The following is a 17,289-nucleotide window of genomic DNA, read 5'->3' as shown; positions in this document are numbered from 1 at the left end:
AAATGATTTTTGGAAAATGTTTTACTTTTCTGTAAAATGATTTCTTGGAAAATATTTTCCGTGTTTGGTAAATCTGTAAAATATTTTCTCATTGTTATGATTTCAAAATATTTTCCTAAAAGTTGTTTTACATATATTAATATATATTTATTAATATATATTAATAAATTGTTTTACATATATTGCAATGATTTAATTATAATAATACTCAATTATTAAGCTACAATATTAATCGTTATACATTGAAAAAACTAATATCAAATAAATTATTTGTAATTGTGTTAAAAAACAAGTATTGAATAATTATAAATTTCTACTAAATCACAATGAGTACTAGAAATAATAATATTATCCAAATACATAATTAATGGTACACCACATAGTAACAACATTGTCTAGTGCATAATATTACACCACATATATCCAAATACATAATTAATGGTACACCACATAGTAAGAACATTGTCCAAGTGCATAATATTACACCACATAAATGTATCAATATCTTCAACCCTGAGAAAATTTTTGAAGCCAAATTTTTTTATGCTTCTTATTTTTAACTAAAAAAAGTTTGGCCTCTGATTCATGACTCCCTAGATAATCAAGCACAGAACACAAGAAGTCTTCATCAAATCCTTCTTCCTCCATCGACATCACTTGTTCGTAAAGCTGTGATGTATTATCGGCAGTAAATTTTTCCAAAGCATTAGCAATTTTGCCAAGTTGTTCACCCACAAATTTAATTTGATCATCAACGAGACTTTCTTGACCACTTTTTCTTTTACGTTTGGATGTGCCAGATGAAGATACATTTGTTCTTACCTCTTCAGCCTCTTCATTTTTGCAGTCTACAGGCATTGAATCTTCATTACCATCATCCAAATCTATGTCAGCAAATGTTCTGGCAAAACTCCCTGTTGCCATATCTTTACCAACAACCACAGCCATTTCATCATAATGATCAATGCTTTTATTCAAAAATGGTTCATACTTCTTGTGTGCCTGTTGGATATTATACACAATTAGAATAACAAGTAAAAAACAATTGAAATATACTTAACATATATATATATACATATATTACCATCACTGCTGCATCATATGTCGCTCTATCACATGTGATCATTTTCATGTTATCATCCCATCCAAAACCACTTTCATTTCGAATTTTGCATATAATCGCCACGGGTTTTTATTGTCCTCAAATGATTTTCCACATGCTTCAGATCGCATTGGACTTGGAATCTTTCGAAATGGCGTCAACAACTCGATTAATAGAAACCGCTCTGAAAGTATTAGAAGGTTTATTTCCTTTTCGAGCCTCCTCTGCTAGAATTTCAAGGAAAACATGTTCCATTGGTTTTGTCCACCTGAATTGCTTGGAGGTCCCTTCTTTGTTGCCCTTACCCATTCTACAAAAATTCAACCATTTCAATATCCAACAAGCTTAAAACATAATAATAAATTCAATATCCAACAAGCTTAAAACATAATCAATATCTAACAAATTCAAGACATATATCAAAATCCAACAAACTAAAATTTCAATATCATTATCCAACCAACATTTACAAAAACAACATTCAAAAAATTTTAATACTAAAACATACATAACATAGAAACAACAACCCTAAGCCCTAAACCTAAATATTTCTAGCCATATAATCAGTCCACATAGTTTGTGCAATTTCATCTCTCTTAGCAGACCATTCTCTTACTTCTTGTCTTTCTTCTCGCTCGTGAGAGTTGATATTATCAAATCGGACTCGACGCCTCAGATAATCCTTGATTAAGTAAATCACTAGGATCAACTCCCATTATATGATTATGAATGATACAACAAGCCAAAACTATATCTACTTGAGTTTAAAAATTCCAAAATGGTTCAGCATCTAATACACGAAACCGTTTCTTCAAAATCCCAAAAACACGTTCAACAGTGATTCGTAATGATGAATGACGAAGATTAAAGAGTTCCTTTGCATTTTCAAGCCCTTCAGCACCAAACTCTTTTAAATGATATCAGACACCACGATATGGGGTAATACATCCATTTTGGATGCCATATCCAGCATCAGCAAGATAATATTTACCTACAATTTTACAATACATAATTAATACTAATAAATTATGAGCTTATTAGAACTATTTGCTATTTTATGATAAATATTACCTTCCGGAATTCTTAATCCTCTTGGACGTGAAAGTGCATCACTTAAAATACGAGAATCATGTGCACTACCTTCCCAACCAGCTAGAACATAGGAAAATTTCAAATCAAATGTAATGGCAGCCAATACATTTTGTGTCGTCCCCCCTTTACGGCTACGAAATCTTCCTTGCGTGCTAAGTGGAACGGATGCACAAATATGAGTTCCATCAATGCTCCAATACAATCTTTAAAATAAGGATAAAACCTTGGATTGTTGCTAATTTCACTAGGAGTTGACTCATCAGGTAATCTAATAACTAGTCTATACAATTTCAAAATAGCTCTCAATACAACCCTAAAGTAACGGTGAACTGTCTCAGTTGATCTATAATATCTAGATCCAATCACTCGAAACCTTACATTATGACCAATTATATGTAAAAATATAATTACTTGGTCCCTAATATTCACAGATTTTGTTGATTGTAACAAATGATTCCTACTGAGAATATCACACAAATTAAAAAAAGCGATCGGTCTCATCCTTATCACATCAATACAATGCTGGTCACCACTATATAAAATACTATTAATATAATTTTCTCTTTCATAATCTCGATTCACACGAGAGCGAGAAGCAATTTTCTTCCTAGTTTCTAATTTTTAATCCAAAGAGCCCCAAAAGCTAAAACCTGAAGCCACGACTCGACAATTGCGGTTTGATGTTGATTACGATCCATCTACACAAAATAATGCCACACAAATATATGATCACTACAAAAAGATGCAAGATTTTCATAAGATCACATAATTGAAAGTACCACTTAAAATGAAAGCATGAAAAATGAAAGCATTGAAAGTTGAAAAATGAAAAAATCGGTTCTGTCACTTCAATTTCTAAGGCTAAAAATTGGACTAAGCTTGTCCATAAAGCGGCTTTAGTTAAAGAAGAAAACTCAAAAAAGCTGCTTTTGCTATTGTTGTACCTGAATTGCTAATATTGGCATTTACAATACAATTAAATAATGTTATACCAAATTTTTATTTAGTTTATATATTCAAATGTGACTTGAATAAAAATAGAATGTAAAGGGCCACCATAGTCGATCAAGATGGTCGCTTCAAGCCTATATAAGTTTTATTTCGCCAAATTTTTTGTGTTCGATTTTCTTTGCCATTTATAATATACGGGTCGCTAATTGCGATACATTTTTCTCTACTTGTAAGCCCATTAACCAGTACATTATGAGAAGTTTCATGACTGAAATTAAATTTTGCCTGGTTTAGTTCATTGGTTTTTAAATTTTTTTTTTAAAAAACTGAACTTTTGGAAGAACAATTCCTGAATGCTTTACGTATGCTTAAATAGTAAGGAAGAAAGAAATGACAAAAAGCAGGTTATTTACAACAGCTCATAAGGAAGAAAGACATCATGAGGGGCAAAAATCTTCTAAACAAGACCCCAAACACAAGAGATGAGCTCCTCTTAATTGATAGAGAAATCAACAAGAAATTTGCACAAAACGACAGTATCCAAAATGCTTGAAAGATAAATGTTAAAAACAACAATGGGATCACAACAAGGATTAAGATTTGCAAATGCTAGGTTGGGAAAATGAAACAGGGGGAGGATGGAAAATTCTCAATCTAGTGGCCAAAATTCATAATAACTTCATGTTTTTAAGGCAGAGCCATTAGACTAAAAGTTATTCCTTCCTTCCTTCCAATCAAGATGGTTAAATTAGATTCAAATGGGGGAAAATTTTGCTTCTCAGATCATTTGAGAAAGCAGGGGACTGTCACAAATATCTTTATTAGACAGTGCCATGCATATTGGCTTGTTGCACGGAAATGAGATATTGCCAAACAAACAGACCCTATATGTAGTATTTAAAAAAATCAGTAAAATAGAAAATTAAAGAAAAATTTAAAAAATTATCAACTTTTTAAGTTTTGAACTAAACAATAAAAGCTGGTTATGGCGGAGATCTTCTAGTAGTCATTTTAACATTGAATTTTCTAAGGAAATTTTGATTGAACTGAAAGTCTTATTGGTATTTTTGATTGGTTTGTTTCTCAAGCATAAACTCTATATATATGAGTTGCTAACAATTTTTAATATTCAAGAAATAAAAGATCAAATCTCAAGCATAAAGTCTCTCTATTTGACATTTTTAAACAAAAACTTAATAGTAAGGATAATCACCTCAATACTTCCTTTTAATCCATTAACTCAATGCTAAAACTAAACCATGGAATCAATTATAATGCAAAGGAATAAAAGCATTAACAATTTACTCCAGTAAATAAGACCCACGGCATTCAGAACTACAACAACATCTACATACCCTGAGTTTCTTTTATCGTTGCAACTAGAAGGGGAGGAATAAGTTGAATACAGATCACACAATGGTCTTGTAAGTGCTGAAAAAGTTGGGTGCTCAATAGCCCTGCAAAAATTAGAGGAACATCATTGTACTCAGAAACTACTTAAAAATTAGAGGAACTGGAAATGCTCTTAGTCCACTTCAGCTCAACATCTACTGTCTCCATGAAAAAAAAAGGATTATTTAACCACTGGTGAAGCTAAAATCTCCACATGGGACGCTACTAATCTGCTATCCTATATGAAAGCTCAAAAACGACCCAAGCAAGTTAATAGACAGCCATGAATGCCTAATAAAATCGACAATGGAAACACAATACAACAATAGTAAGAATAGTTATGGGGTTTCTTAATTCGTTTAAGAAATTCAGCAACCCTAAAATTACACAACAAAATGCGATAAAATAAAGTTAAAATTCCAACTAAGGAATAAACAAATAAAAAAACGATAAGAGATAAGAAATGAATCGGGTCAATCGCATCTACTAACTGAAGCTTTGAAGGTAGAAATGTTGAGATTTTTATAGAGAAAATAGCAAGAAAATTAAAAGGGAAAGCTTCCCTGTAGTGAAGAATTGGGGGTCGAGTGGTGTAGGGAAGAAGAGGATGACTTTTCATCCTTCTTCCGATTTCTGGAAAATCCAGCAAAAAACCACCAATTTCATAAAAAACTTGAAGCTTTTGGGTGACTCATCGACAGATCTATGGAGCAGAAAGATGGAGAAGGAAGATGCTGAGAGACAGAGATGGCAAGGCAGAGATGAGGAGAGGCGGAAGCTTTGAGAAATGGAAAATGTCTGCTGCTTAGAAGAGAACAGAAAATGTCTGCTTAGAGAAGAATGGAAAATGTCTTACCAATTTTGAAGCCGTAAGACAATTTCCGGAGGAATGGGCTTGATTTTACCGTGTTCTGGAAAATGGTTTCCTAAAAGAATTCATTTTCTCCCAAACAAACACCGAAAATGGTGTAAAATGTTTTTCGGAAACCATTTTACAGCAAACAAACGCACCCTTATAGTTCAAGCATAAAAACACTTACCAAACTTACCATTTCATCTTATCTATTCACACTCAATCCTACCATAATTCAAACCTTTCCAAAAGATTTATACTAACTAACAAAAAAATAGTTATATACGCATTTCATCCCAAACACCAAAAGCACATACATAAGTAATTTAAAATCAAGTTTAAGCAAGCTTACATCAACCAAATATGTAACACATAAAAGTATGTATTCAACATTGATACAAAACACTCCTACATGCCATATAACCCAGAGATAAACATATCAAAAACTACCAAAAAAGATATCCGGATAGTGTGCTTCTTTGAGTTTATTTGATTGCCTGATTCCATAAAAACATGTCTACAAGAAAATAAAAGAAAAATACACGAGTAAGCTTCAATAAAGCTTATTAAGTTCAATGGTTAAAATGATAAAACTTACCGTAGAAACATAGCAATTACATTAACAAGATTAACAAACAATAATTCCTGTCAACCACAGTCATTTAACAGGTGAGTTTATACATATCCATATACAAGTAACATAATATAATCAATCACTGAGATCATCCAATATCAAGTTTCGATAATATCGAAAATCATGAAATTCACTATACAAAGCAGTAACAATTCATTGATCACTGGAAAGTTTTCTTGATGCAAATTATAACAAATATGAGTATGCGGTCATCCACCCAAAACACACCAGAAAGCTCAAACGAGCCAATCCAACCGAAAATACGCCTTGGCACCAAGTGCCTAGCCCGTAGGCTATCATCCCTCCGAAAACACGCAGGCACCAAGTGTCAAACCCGATGGCTTTACATCCACCCCCGGTATCACACTAGAATCACTGTAAATATAACACAATAGGTCGAAACAAATGTTGGACCATCGATATATTTAGTGGACAGTAACAAGTAAATAATCATCATCTCATCACAATTCAATCCCATACCACGCGAAATATAACCTATTGGCATGTCAATTGTACTCTATCCTACATTCATCTTGCTCAAATCACATCATTGTTTAACAACATTCGAACAATTTCTTTCTCAATTTATAACAGTTTATAATAGAAAAATTATACCAAAAATATTTAACAACCAATTTCACAATCAATATAATATTTCAGTTTATGCTAAATTAAACCGAACAAACTTACCAGGGCTAAACTGCAGAAATAACAAAATTTTAGGGACTATTCCTCAACTTTCCCTTTTCTTCAGTTATCTACTTGTTCTAGATCTATAATATAATTTATTTCTATTATTAGCCTCAATTTCATATACTATTCAATTTAATACATATAACTTCTTATTTACAATTTTGCACATAAGCCCCAAACATTTACATTTTATATAATTTGGTCCTTAAGACTAAAACAAGCTTATTTATGCAATTATATCCTATACCCATGTAGCCGAACTTTATCCATCTTATTAAAACCCTTAAATTTCAAAAATTCACAAGAAAACCAAGCCAACTTCAATATTTTACCTATTTAGTCCCTAAACTCAAAATTGTTATAAATCACTTTACAGTTTAATCATATATAACAGGCAAGCTTCCAACAAAACCAACTAACATAAAAAAAAACATTCAAAATCATCAATGCTAAATTTCTAAAAATTTGACAGTTTTACAAAATAGCCCATGTACTAGCTAGATTTCATCACAACGATATCAAAAACATAAAAATCATTAAAAAAGTGACCAATTTCACTTACATGCAATAGCAAAGATTGACCGAAGCTCTCCAAGTTCACTTATGAAGTACTTGGCTAGGAAAAAAGAATAATGGAAGAAGATGATACTTGGTTTTTTCTTTGTTTTTGTTTTATTTGTCTACTTACCATTTTACCCTTTTAATTTAACTTAATACTTAACAAAGTTTTGTCCATAATTGTCCACTATCTTTATTGAAGGTTTATTTACCAATTAAGTCCATCAATTTACATTTCAATAGCTATTCAACACATTTAACTAATATAAACTAACTTTTTCATTTTTTACAATTTAACCCTTTTTACTTAATTAACTATCTAAACATTGCAATTTCTTAACCAAATCTTAATACGAAACAAATAACCTTGTAAATATTAAATAATTAATATTTAAGGACTACACATCAAAATTGTGGTACCGAAACCACTTTTTTCGACACCATTAAAAAATAAGTTGTTACATTACTCGCCAAAACTTGCAGACTAATATGTTCTTACTCGCCTTTCTTAACTTCTTAAATTTTGGGAGATCTTTGGACTATCCCATTTACTTGCATTCTCAGACAAGTTGTACTCGTCTTTCACGTTACACTCCAATTAGATCATACTTTGATATCTCTCTTACCTTGCACTGTCATCTTCCTAGCCCAACCTTTATTGCGGACTTCACTTGATGCCATAGCCAAGCTACGGTCTTACCCAGTCTGAACCCATGTTTAACATCCTAGCCGACTTCCCCGTGTTTAGTGTCCCGGTAAACTCTCTATGCTACCATAGATGAGCTATGGTTTTACACAGTATACCCCATGTTTACATCCTGGCGAACTTTCTATGTTGCCATAGCTGGGCTATGGTCTTACACTTTAAACCTCTTTGAGGTGTCGCCCCGAAGGACCTTACCGTCGTCGCGGTGTTGCTCTATGGAACCTACTTATCGTCGTCATGGTGTTGCCTCAAATGACCAGTCGATATCATTCCTTTTCACATTTAACATTGATGCTCGAACACCAAAGTGCCCCCTCCACAAGGCTCAGACCTTTGCACATCACAGTTTACATTCAGCAACACCGTTTGGTGAAATCTTCATAGAATTCCTTTTCCCTATCCATCCATCCATTCTTCCATTTTGCCACTTTTAACCTTGATGCTTAAACACTGCAATGTCCCCTCTGTAAGGCCCGGAGCTTTGTACATGACGATCTGCACCTAGCAACACCATATGACGATATACAAAAACACCATTTCCAAAATCCTAACTTCATCTAACCCGTCAATAACTTTTTTCCTCCGTACTTTACAATTTATAAGCACACAGACACAGGCATATGATTACATAGACATAATAACACGAAGCATGCCGAACTTATATATGAATTTCCACAACCATTCTATGCATACCGACACACTTATGGACACTCAATTACCTACTCAACCTTGCGCATATGTTGCATTTTCAAACTACAAAGTTCATGCATCATCATAGGACTCACCCTGGACTCAACACAGATTATCGATTAAACTACAGGTGATCAATCCTTAGAAACCCAGAATCTTAAATTATACAAAAGCTTTGAAAGTGTTTACTCTACTTCTTTCTTTAATCCACGAGTACAAAGGGGTAATAAAGCTGATCGTTTCCCCAATTTCTCTACTCCCAGACATTAATTCACATGACAGCTACAACATGCAGAGCTTCCTTCAATTACATCCTCTTCTTCTTCAGAACGATCGAAGAAGACGATGCTTTAGAGAGAAAATTTGGTAAACAAAATTGAGAAGAATTATGTTCCCACACACCTATATATATACTCCATTGGCACGGTCTCCACAGACCAGTACCACCACTCAATCCTAATAATTTTGTCTCCCACTATGGAACCAGTTGGTTTCAATCTAACTAAATCATGTTTGAAATCTAACAATTCCCAGCCAACCACTTATGTGTTTAAATATCTCAACCCAAAAATTTCTATTTATATACAATCGGCTCCCCGACTCTTCTTAGAGTTCGGGTCCTTATGAGAACCAGGTGTGACACGACTTTTAGCCCATGCTAGATAGGTTAGAACTAGATGGATATATGGAACATATCATGATACACAAAGCACAAAAGTTCTGAAAACACGGACACTGAAATGCATAACAAAATAGGAGGCACCAAAGTGAAATATCATGGATATCACAATTAACACGAGAGCTCTCGGGTTCCTATGACATCCCAACTATATCCATGAAGATCAACATTAGTCTACAATGGCACAAGAATATCACTGAATTTACATTATTGCACTTGTTCAATTTAGTCCTCATTTTCATAATTTATGTAATATTTCACGATTTTCATAATTTCACTATACTTTTGCACTTGTTCAATTTAGTCCTCTTTTTTACAAATTAAATAATTATTGTAAGTCTCAATTACAATAATCAGGAGATTTTATTCACTAAATTCTTGGTTCATAATACATCATATATTTGAACTCTCTATATCATTTTCACTTATCAAATAATAATACATAAAACTTTCACATACTTTTTAATTTAGTCCTTTCTACCACGAAATTCAATATTCACTACTTAGTCATTCAAAATAAATTCTTTTCCATGTAACACTTCACTTGAATAATTCATCTCAACATTTTAATACTTTTAGTTATTTCTAAATATCTTACAATTTAGTTCGTAACATAATGAAAATCCAATAATTATTATAATATCATTCTAATTTCACCTTTCATTCAAATTCATTATTAAATAACACTTTAATCAAATAATTCATCATAATATCTTTTTCACATATCAAAATTTTATGCACTTCAATTCTCTTATTTCAATTATGATTTTCACAATGTTCATAATTTAGTCCTTAACATCATGAAAATTCAATATTTACTATAATTTCACTTTAACATCACTTTATGTTTAATTCACTACCATATTACATTTCAATTAAACTGTCATCATAATATATTATTTCACATATAAAATTATTTTACACTTTGTTTTATTAATTTACCATAAATTTCATAAAATTTACATTTTAGTCCTTAGGTTTAAAGAGAATTCAAGGGTACTTGCCTTTCTTAAACCTTGAATCACTTGTTTTCTTTTCACCTTAACACTTGAATCACTTCCTCTATTTCTTTCTTCGATAACATGCCAAAAAACTTTCCATGAGAAATCTTTACTTCAACATCATTTATATACTTTTTCAACTAGATTAAACTTGAAAACATGATGGAACTTTGATATTCTTACCTTGTTCTCTAAATTTCAAGCCTTAGTTTTATTTTCTCTCTCCTCCAACATGAACATACAATCTCCCTTCTTGAAATCTAAGTTCACTAGTTTTTTTTAGACTTGGTTTTACTAGAAATTTTAATAGAATTTCAAGGATTTCTCTATTAAATTCAAGGAAATGACCAAATTGTAAAGAAAACAAAACATATTTTCTCCACGGATGGTAGTGGAGTGAAATTAAAAGAAAGATGGAGAGAATTCTTTTCTTTTCATCTTTTTTTAATCATTAATTAATATTAAAATATCTTAAAATAAAATAATAAAAATATTTTAACCAATAATATTTCTACACCATTTGTTCTTAATTATTACATGAAATATTTATCCAAATTGAGAAATAACCATTTTCCCTTCATGATTATTTACAATTCCATCCTTGAATCACTATTCACTTTTGGTAAAATTATGATTTAGTCCCTTATATTTCTCCACTTATTCAATTTTGTCTCTATTTACCATTTTCGTGTCATGAGGAATTTCGAGTTATTTGTACTTTGATCTTTTAACTTCCTCATATTTACATTTTAACCTTCAAATTTCAAACAGTTATACTTGGGTCCTAAAACTTTTCACATATTTATGATTTAGTCCCTACCTTAAATGAATATATCATGATGTACTTCTTGGTCCAACTTCTTTTGGCATTCATCAACCTTCTCTTTTATCATTTATATTCCTTATCTTACTTTACCAAGGAATAGATTATACATGATTCCCACTTATACTACTTTTATAACATAACGGTTTTAAGGGTGTTACAATCATCTTTTTAGATGACCCCAAGCTAGACTAGGATGTATAGATTTATTAAGAATCACATTCTCCTTGATGTCAAGTCCTCTCTGAGCTTTAGACCTACAGATACAATCCCATTTAATGAAATGAATTTTCTTATGACTTTGAGATTCACTCCAGCCTGAGCAAATTAGATTTTTTTCTTGTTAAGAATTTGTCACATTTTTCCACAATGTTGAAACCAAATCTTCTATTGTCTCCCTTTTGTATGTATGCCCCAAATCTTCAATTGCTATGGTTGGAACTAACCACTGTAACACCATCCACTATGGAAGCATTGACATCAATTTTCAATAATTGTACCATCCTACGGTAAGTGGTGGAGATCAGCTAAGAAAGGCGACGACTTTGGGTTCTATTTCATGAAATTTGGGGTTATTTTAGAACGATCTAACTAAGTAGTTTAAAAGAGGATGAAAAGAGCAGCATTTTGGCGATGAGATTGGTTGGAGACAATGTCAAACGACAGTAAGAAAAGAGCGGCAACAACATCCTAAAGAAAAAGGAAAAAGAAAGCTAAAAAACTAAAAGGTTTTTTTAAAACTATCACTTAAGTTTTAATCACATTATATGATTTTTAAATAATATATTAAAATTTAACACTTTTAAGTAAGTTTTATAATTTTATTTTGAATATTTTATAATATTTTCAAATTTTTTTATAAATTTTAATAACTTTTGAATTTCTTATATATTTTTTAATTTTAAAATCTTTCAATTTTTAGAATCAGGACTAAATTGACAAATATGTAAACATTGAAGGCTAAATTTGTTATTATATCAACATTATTTGGTGAGCAAAGATATTTTAATGATGAAGTGATTGCAAATTGCAATTAATCTAATGGGAGTGACTAAAATAACGAAAAAAATGGGTGACCAAAATAGAAACTCTCTAAAACTTGAGTGACTACTTGTATAGTTTGCCCATGATTTATAATACTTATGATTTAATAGATAATTAGTGTAATAAATTTTTAATCTATACTCCAAATAACTCTCGATCAACCGATTGAGCTTTAACTCATTTGGCAACATTGTTATTGCAACAAATAAAAGGATGTAGATTCGGTCGTACTCAAGCATGTATTTTTCCTTAATTTTTGGGTTTGAGAGGTTTATGGATAAAAGTATGCATTATATATATAACTCCAAGTTGAATGTTAATGTTTATAATCATTTCTTTTATTTTTAAATTATGATATAATTTTGTAAAATAAAAAAATTATCTAAATCAATTTCAAATTTATTTAATTTCATTTGAATTACTTAAAATTAAAATATTAAATAAAAAGTGTTCAAAGTAGTTTGAAAGGAATACATTCAAATGACAAATAATTATTTGTACTTTAACTCTAAAATTCCTAAATGTAATAACATCATAAATGTTTAGAGGTTTAACACATAATTGGTATAAAAATTATTTCATTTTTTAATTTGGTACCTAAATTTTTTCTAATCACAAATAGTACCTAAACTACTTGTTTTTCCCAAATTGGTGCCTCCATTAGTCAAACCATTAAATCTATTTTGAATAAAAAACCTTAACTTACAAATTAGTACCTAAACAATATATTTTTCCTAAGTTAGTACCTAAAATTTTTTAGGTAAATTACACCAACAGTCACTCAACTTTGATGCAACTGACAAAACAATCACTCTGATTTCAATTCAGTCACTCAACTTTCAAAAAATAACAGATCAATCCTACTAACCATTTCCTATTACAATTGTAATAGAAAAGTGACCTGACATTTAATCGGTCACCACATTATTTCGAATCCAAAATATATATAAGGGTAAATTACACCAACAGTCACTCAATTTTGTTCTCAATGACAAAACGATCACTCAACTTTCAATTCGGTCACTCAACTTTCAAAAAATAACAAATCAGTCTGACTAACTTTCAAAAAACCAAACACCTAAAAAGAGGAACAAAAAAAACCCTTTAATGAATTCTTCTTGTCCAGGAAGAAAGCTGAGAACCACAGCTTCTTCATTTTCATTACCCCAAAATGCCCTTTTTCGATATCGTTTCTAGATTACCCCTTAGATCCATAACCCAATTCAAATCCCTTTCCAAGGATTGGGCTTGCCTCACATCGACCGCAACTTTCATTGCCAACCATCTCTGCCACTCTTCTTCTGATCCATCTCTTATCCTTCTTTGCTACAATATCCAGTCCGATTTTGACTTTGGGATCTTGCTAATCACTGACCCGACCCAAAATTTCACTTGTCGGTATTTTAGTTGTCCCTTTGGAGGAACCACTTCCTTTGTTCTAAAAAATGATTGTCTAGATTTTCCCCTTGTTTTGCTTCTGATTTTTTTATGCAACTTGATAATGTTGGCAATGGAGTTAGTTTTGTTTAGCTTAATTGGTGACCCTTTTGTTTATATCATCATATCCCATGAAGATCTCGACAAATCCAAGTCGTTTTGGTTTTTGAATCGCTTGAATATTTCTTTGGAGGATTTTCTCATCATGATTTAGTTGTGGGTACTAATAGTTTGGCCCAAAATTGTCCCCAATCCCATTTCGATTTGGTTTTTTTAGAGTTAATGGCTTTAGGCAGCAGAAAAAGACAGTCAGATCCCAACTATAGTGGCTCCTCTATGGGGGTTGAAAAAGATAAAAAAAAGATAGGGTGGTGGCTCCTCTATGTTGACGCCAAATATGGTTGTCGTAGAGGCGGCGACGACAAGATTGTTGGGATGGAGAAGAAGTATAAGCATATTGGGTCATTTACGCAATAAGTAAAAATGTTGGTCATTTATTAAAAAACAGAAACGGAAGGACAAAAAAAAAGTCACTCAACTTTTCCTCGTCTAACGTGGCAAGTTAACTGGCCACATCAGCTAGTTTACTAGCCATGTTACCTCTCCCATTAGGCTTGTAATGGAAAATGTTAATGAGTGACTAATTTGTGTCTGATTTGTTTTTTTTTTAAAGTTGAGTTACTGAATTGAAACTTTTCCTCGTCCAACATGGCAAGTTAACTAGTCACATCAGCTAGCTAACTGGCCACGTCACCTGTCTTGCTAGGCCTGTAACGGAAAATGTTAATGGGTGACTAATTTGTCACTTTTCAATAACGTTAGTGACTGATTTGTTATTTTTTGAAAGTTAAGTGACTAAATTGAAATCAGAGTGACTGTTTTTTCAGTTGCATCAAAGTTGGGTGACTGTTGGTGTAATTTACCCACTTTTTTTGTCAAAAGTAGGACCTAAAATATTCTTTCGTTACCCATTTTACACTAAAATGATATCCATTAAAAAATTTCAACCAACAATAAAATGTCACGTCATATAAACTTTAAAAACAATTATAATTATTTTATTTTATTTTATTTCTATCTTTATTATTTCTAGTTTTTTCTTTCATCTTCTTTTATAATATCTAGCAATGTTAACAATGCTCGAAACTAGCTCTCTCGAGGTCAAGATGTTGGTGATTAATTATGTTGTCAAAATTCACCATCTACTTGCTTAACTTGAAAAGATTGAGAAGTTTCTTTCATCAATCAAAACCAATATTTTCAAAACCAAATTGGATCAATCGATTGGACCGAAAATCATTGAATCAGTTGACTCACAAACCAATACAAATCAATTGAATAGAAGCTAAAAGAACTAGTTGAACCAATTGAGTCAATTCTCTTCTTCTTTTCAATTTTTAATTTTCATAATTTTTAATAATTTTTTAATATATAAATAATAATTTTTTTATTTTTTTCTATATGGTAATTTTTTATTTGTTTTTTTTTAAATAGACTTAATGGCTTGACTAACTATAGATGTATTAATAGCACTAGAAAGAACATATCCTTACTTATTAGTTAAATTGTTCCCATTTAGTTATCCTTACCATATATTTTACCATTTTCAGTTTAGTAAATTGCATTTTATAACTCAATGAATCCTAGTCTATTTTATCCTTAATTTTGCTATCTTTTTGCATTAATGTCGCTGCATGAGTTAATTCCAGATTGCGTCTAGAAATGTAGTCGCACCTAACAGCTGTCCGGATAAGAACTAAAAATGCGTGAACTAATAATTCTGAGGAAAGGAGACCTGTACTGTTTGAGGGGGACATAAAAGGTTGACATGAGAAGAAAAAAATGAGAGGGGAAAGCTTTTTCTTGACCATCTTCTTCTTCATCGTACCTTGAAGCTTAAAGCTATGGCAGCTTAAGCCTCTCACGAGTGAGCCAACATGAAAATTGATGCAGATTAGCTTCAGACGAGAAGACCTAAGTGTGAGACAAGAGGGAATAGAGAGATTCAGTCGAGTTGTCTAGGAATAGTATTCTCCACTCGATTCTTTCTTATTTCTTTCTAAATGATGGTGATTACTCTTTGTTTTCTATTTGTAGGAAGTACACATGAATTCTTGGTTAAATTTTATCTTATTCAATCTTGTTTTTATTGTTTAATCTTGGGGTTTGAATGTTTCTGAGCACGGAAGTGTTATTGTGGTCACTGACAATGGAAAGTGCAGTGGTAGTTCTAGCCAACAAGCATTACAACAGAAGTTGAGTGAGGATTAGAGGAATTTAGTCCACTTATTCTTAATAGTGTCATATTGTCATCATCGGAAGGTGAGGTTAATGTGCATGTTTAAGTCTCAGATTAAATAGAGGGATGACGCTTGGTAAGATATACATTGAAATTTATTGCATTGACAATCACCTATCCTTTTATACCATATGAGCACTTAGTATTCTGCTGAAGATTCATGTTGGGGATCCCAATTTATCATTAGCATATTTTATTTTATTGTTTTCAAGTTGTTGCTCCGACAACTATCCTCACAATTTATCTCGTTTCTATATAGTTATTGCACCAACATTAATAGACAAAAGGCAACCATCCCTGTGGGATCGATATCGGACAGACTCACATCTATCTACTATACTTGCATCGACAGTGTACGCTTGGACATTATTGTTGTGACATTAAACAGCCAATCATGTTTTTGGCGCCGTTACCGGGGATGGCGTTTGTTTGATGTTTATTTTTATTTTTTGTGTTTTTGCACTTTTTTCATTATATAATATTTAGTATTCACTAACTGGTTTTTCTTTGTTTCTATTTCTTCAACTTCATTTTAGGTTTTTTATGACCCGAAGCAAGTTAGATTTTCTTACCGATTTTGATCCAAAATTAAAAGCAGTGTTCGAAGTACACTTCGAGAATAAAGAAATATGGCTCTTCTAGGGGACAATGCAGCCATACCCCCGATACAACAACAAAATGTTAATAACCCATTGTTGCTGCAAGATGCTCACATGCAAAATAGGACTATACGAGATTTAGTAGTACCTATCTTGGATGATTTACAACCGAGAGTTGTTAGGCCATCAATCCAAGCTAAGAATTTTGAACTCAAAACAGTAACGTTTCAAATGCTGAATTCTAATGAACAATATGCTGGACTGCCACATGAAGATACGGGAGGACATCTTAAATCATTTCTATTGATCTGTGCTTCCTGTAGTTAACAAGGTGTTCTTGATGATGCCTTGAAGATGCAATTATTTCCTTATTCCTTATAGGGAAGAGCATGTACCTAGTTTTTTGGGCTACCTGCCGGATCAATTACTTCTTGGAATGCACTAGTAACACAGTTTATTTTGTGATTTAACCTGCCAACAATGAATACTCATCTTTGAAATGATATTACTGCTTATCATCAACTGGATGATGAAAATCTTCACACCATATGGGAACGTTATAAATCTTTACTTCGACATTATCTCATGCATAGCATTCAACGAGAAACACAACTTGAGATTTTTTATAATGGGTTGAATTCACAAACAAGGAATCTTGTCGACGCATCAGCCAATGGCCCTCTGCTAGATTATACTTATAATGATGTTGTGAGAATTCTTATGAGAATTTCTCAGA

General features: G+C 32.0%; 1 protein-coding gene across 1 annotated transcript; it reads right to left on the bottom strand.

The window, feature by feature from the left end:
* Nucleotides 1-359: 359 nt before the first annotated feature.
* On the bottom strand, nucleotides 360-1,175 carry LOC128042856 (uncharacterized). Its single transcript, XM_052634125.1, has 2 exons — nucleotides 1,085-1,175; nucleotides 360-1,002 (listed from the first exon to the last, which is right to left on the bottom strand). Exons 1-2 carry the CDS (start codon nucleotides 1,130-1,132, stop codon nucleotides 508-510), a joined length of 543 nt encoding a protein of 180 aa, XP_052490085.1. The 5' UTR covers nucleotides 1,133-1,175; the 3' UTR covers nucleotides 360-507.
* Nucleotides 1,176-17,289: the final 16,114 nt, after the last annotated feature.

Source organism: Gossypium raimondii, chromosome 8 (genome assembly GCF_025698545.1).
Source record: "Gossypium raimondii isolate GPD5lz chromosome 8, ASM2569854v1, whole genome shotgun sequence".
Classification (NCBI taxonomy): Eukaryota; Viridiplantae; Streptophyta; class Magnoliopsida; order Malvales; family Malvaceae; genus Gossypium; species Gossypium raimondii.
This window is presented reverse-complemented; position numbering and strand designations above follow the sequence as displayed.

Coding starts and splice junctions, on each gene's coding strand:
- LOC128042856 (XM_052634125.1), bottom strand. CDS start 1,132: ATGAAAATGATCACATGTGATAGAGCGACATATGATGCAGCAGTGATG. Junction 1,003..1,084: donor CATATGATGCAGCAGTGATG/GTAATATATGTA, acceptor AATATCCAACAG/GCACACAAGAAGTATGAACC.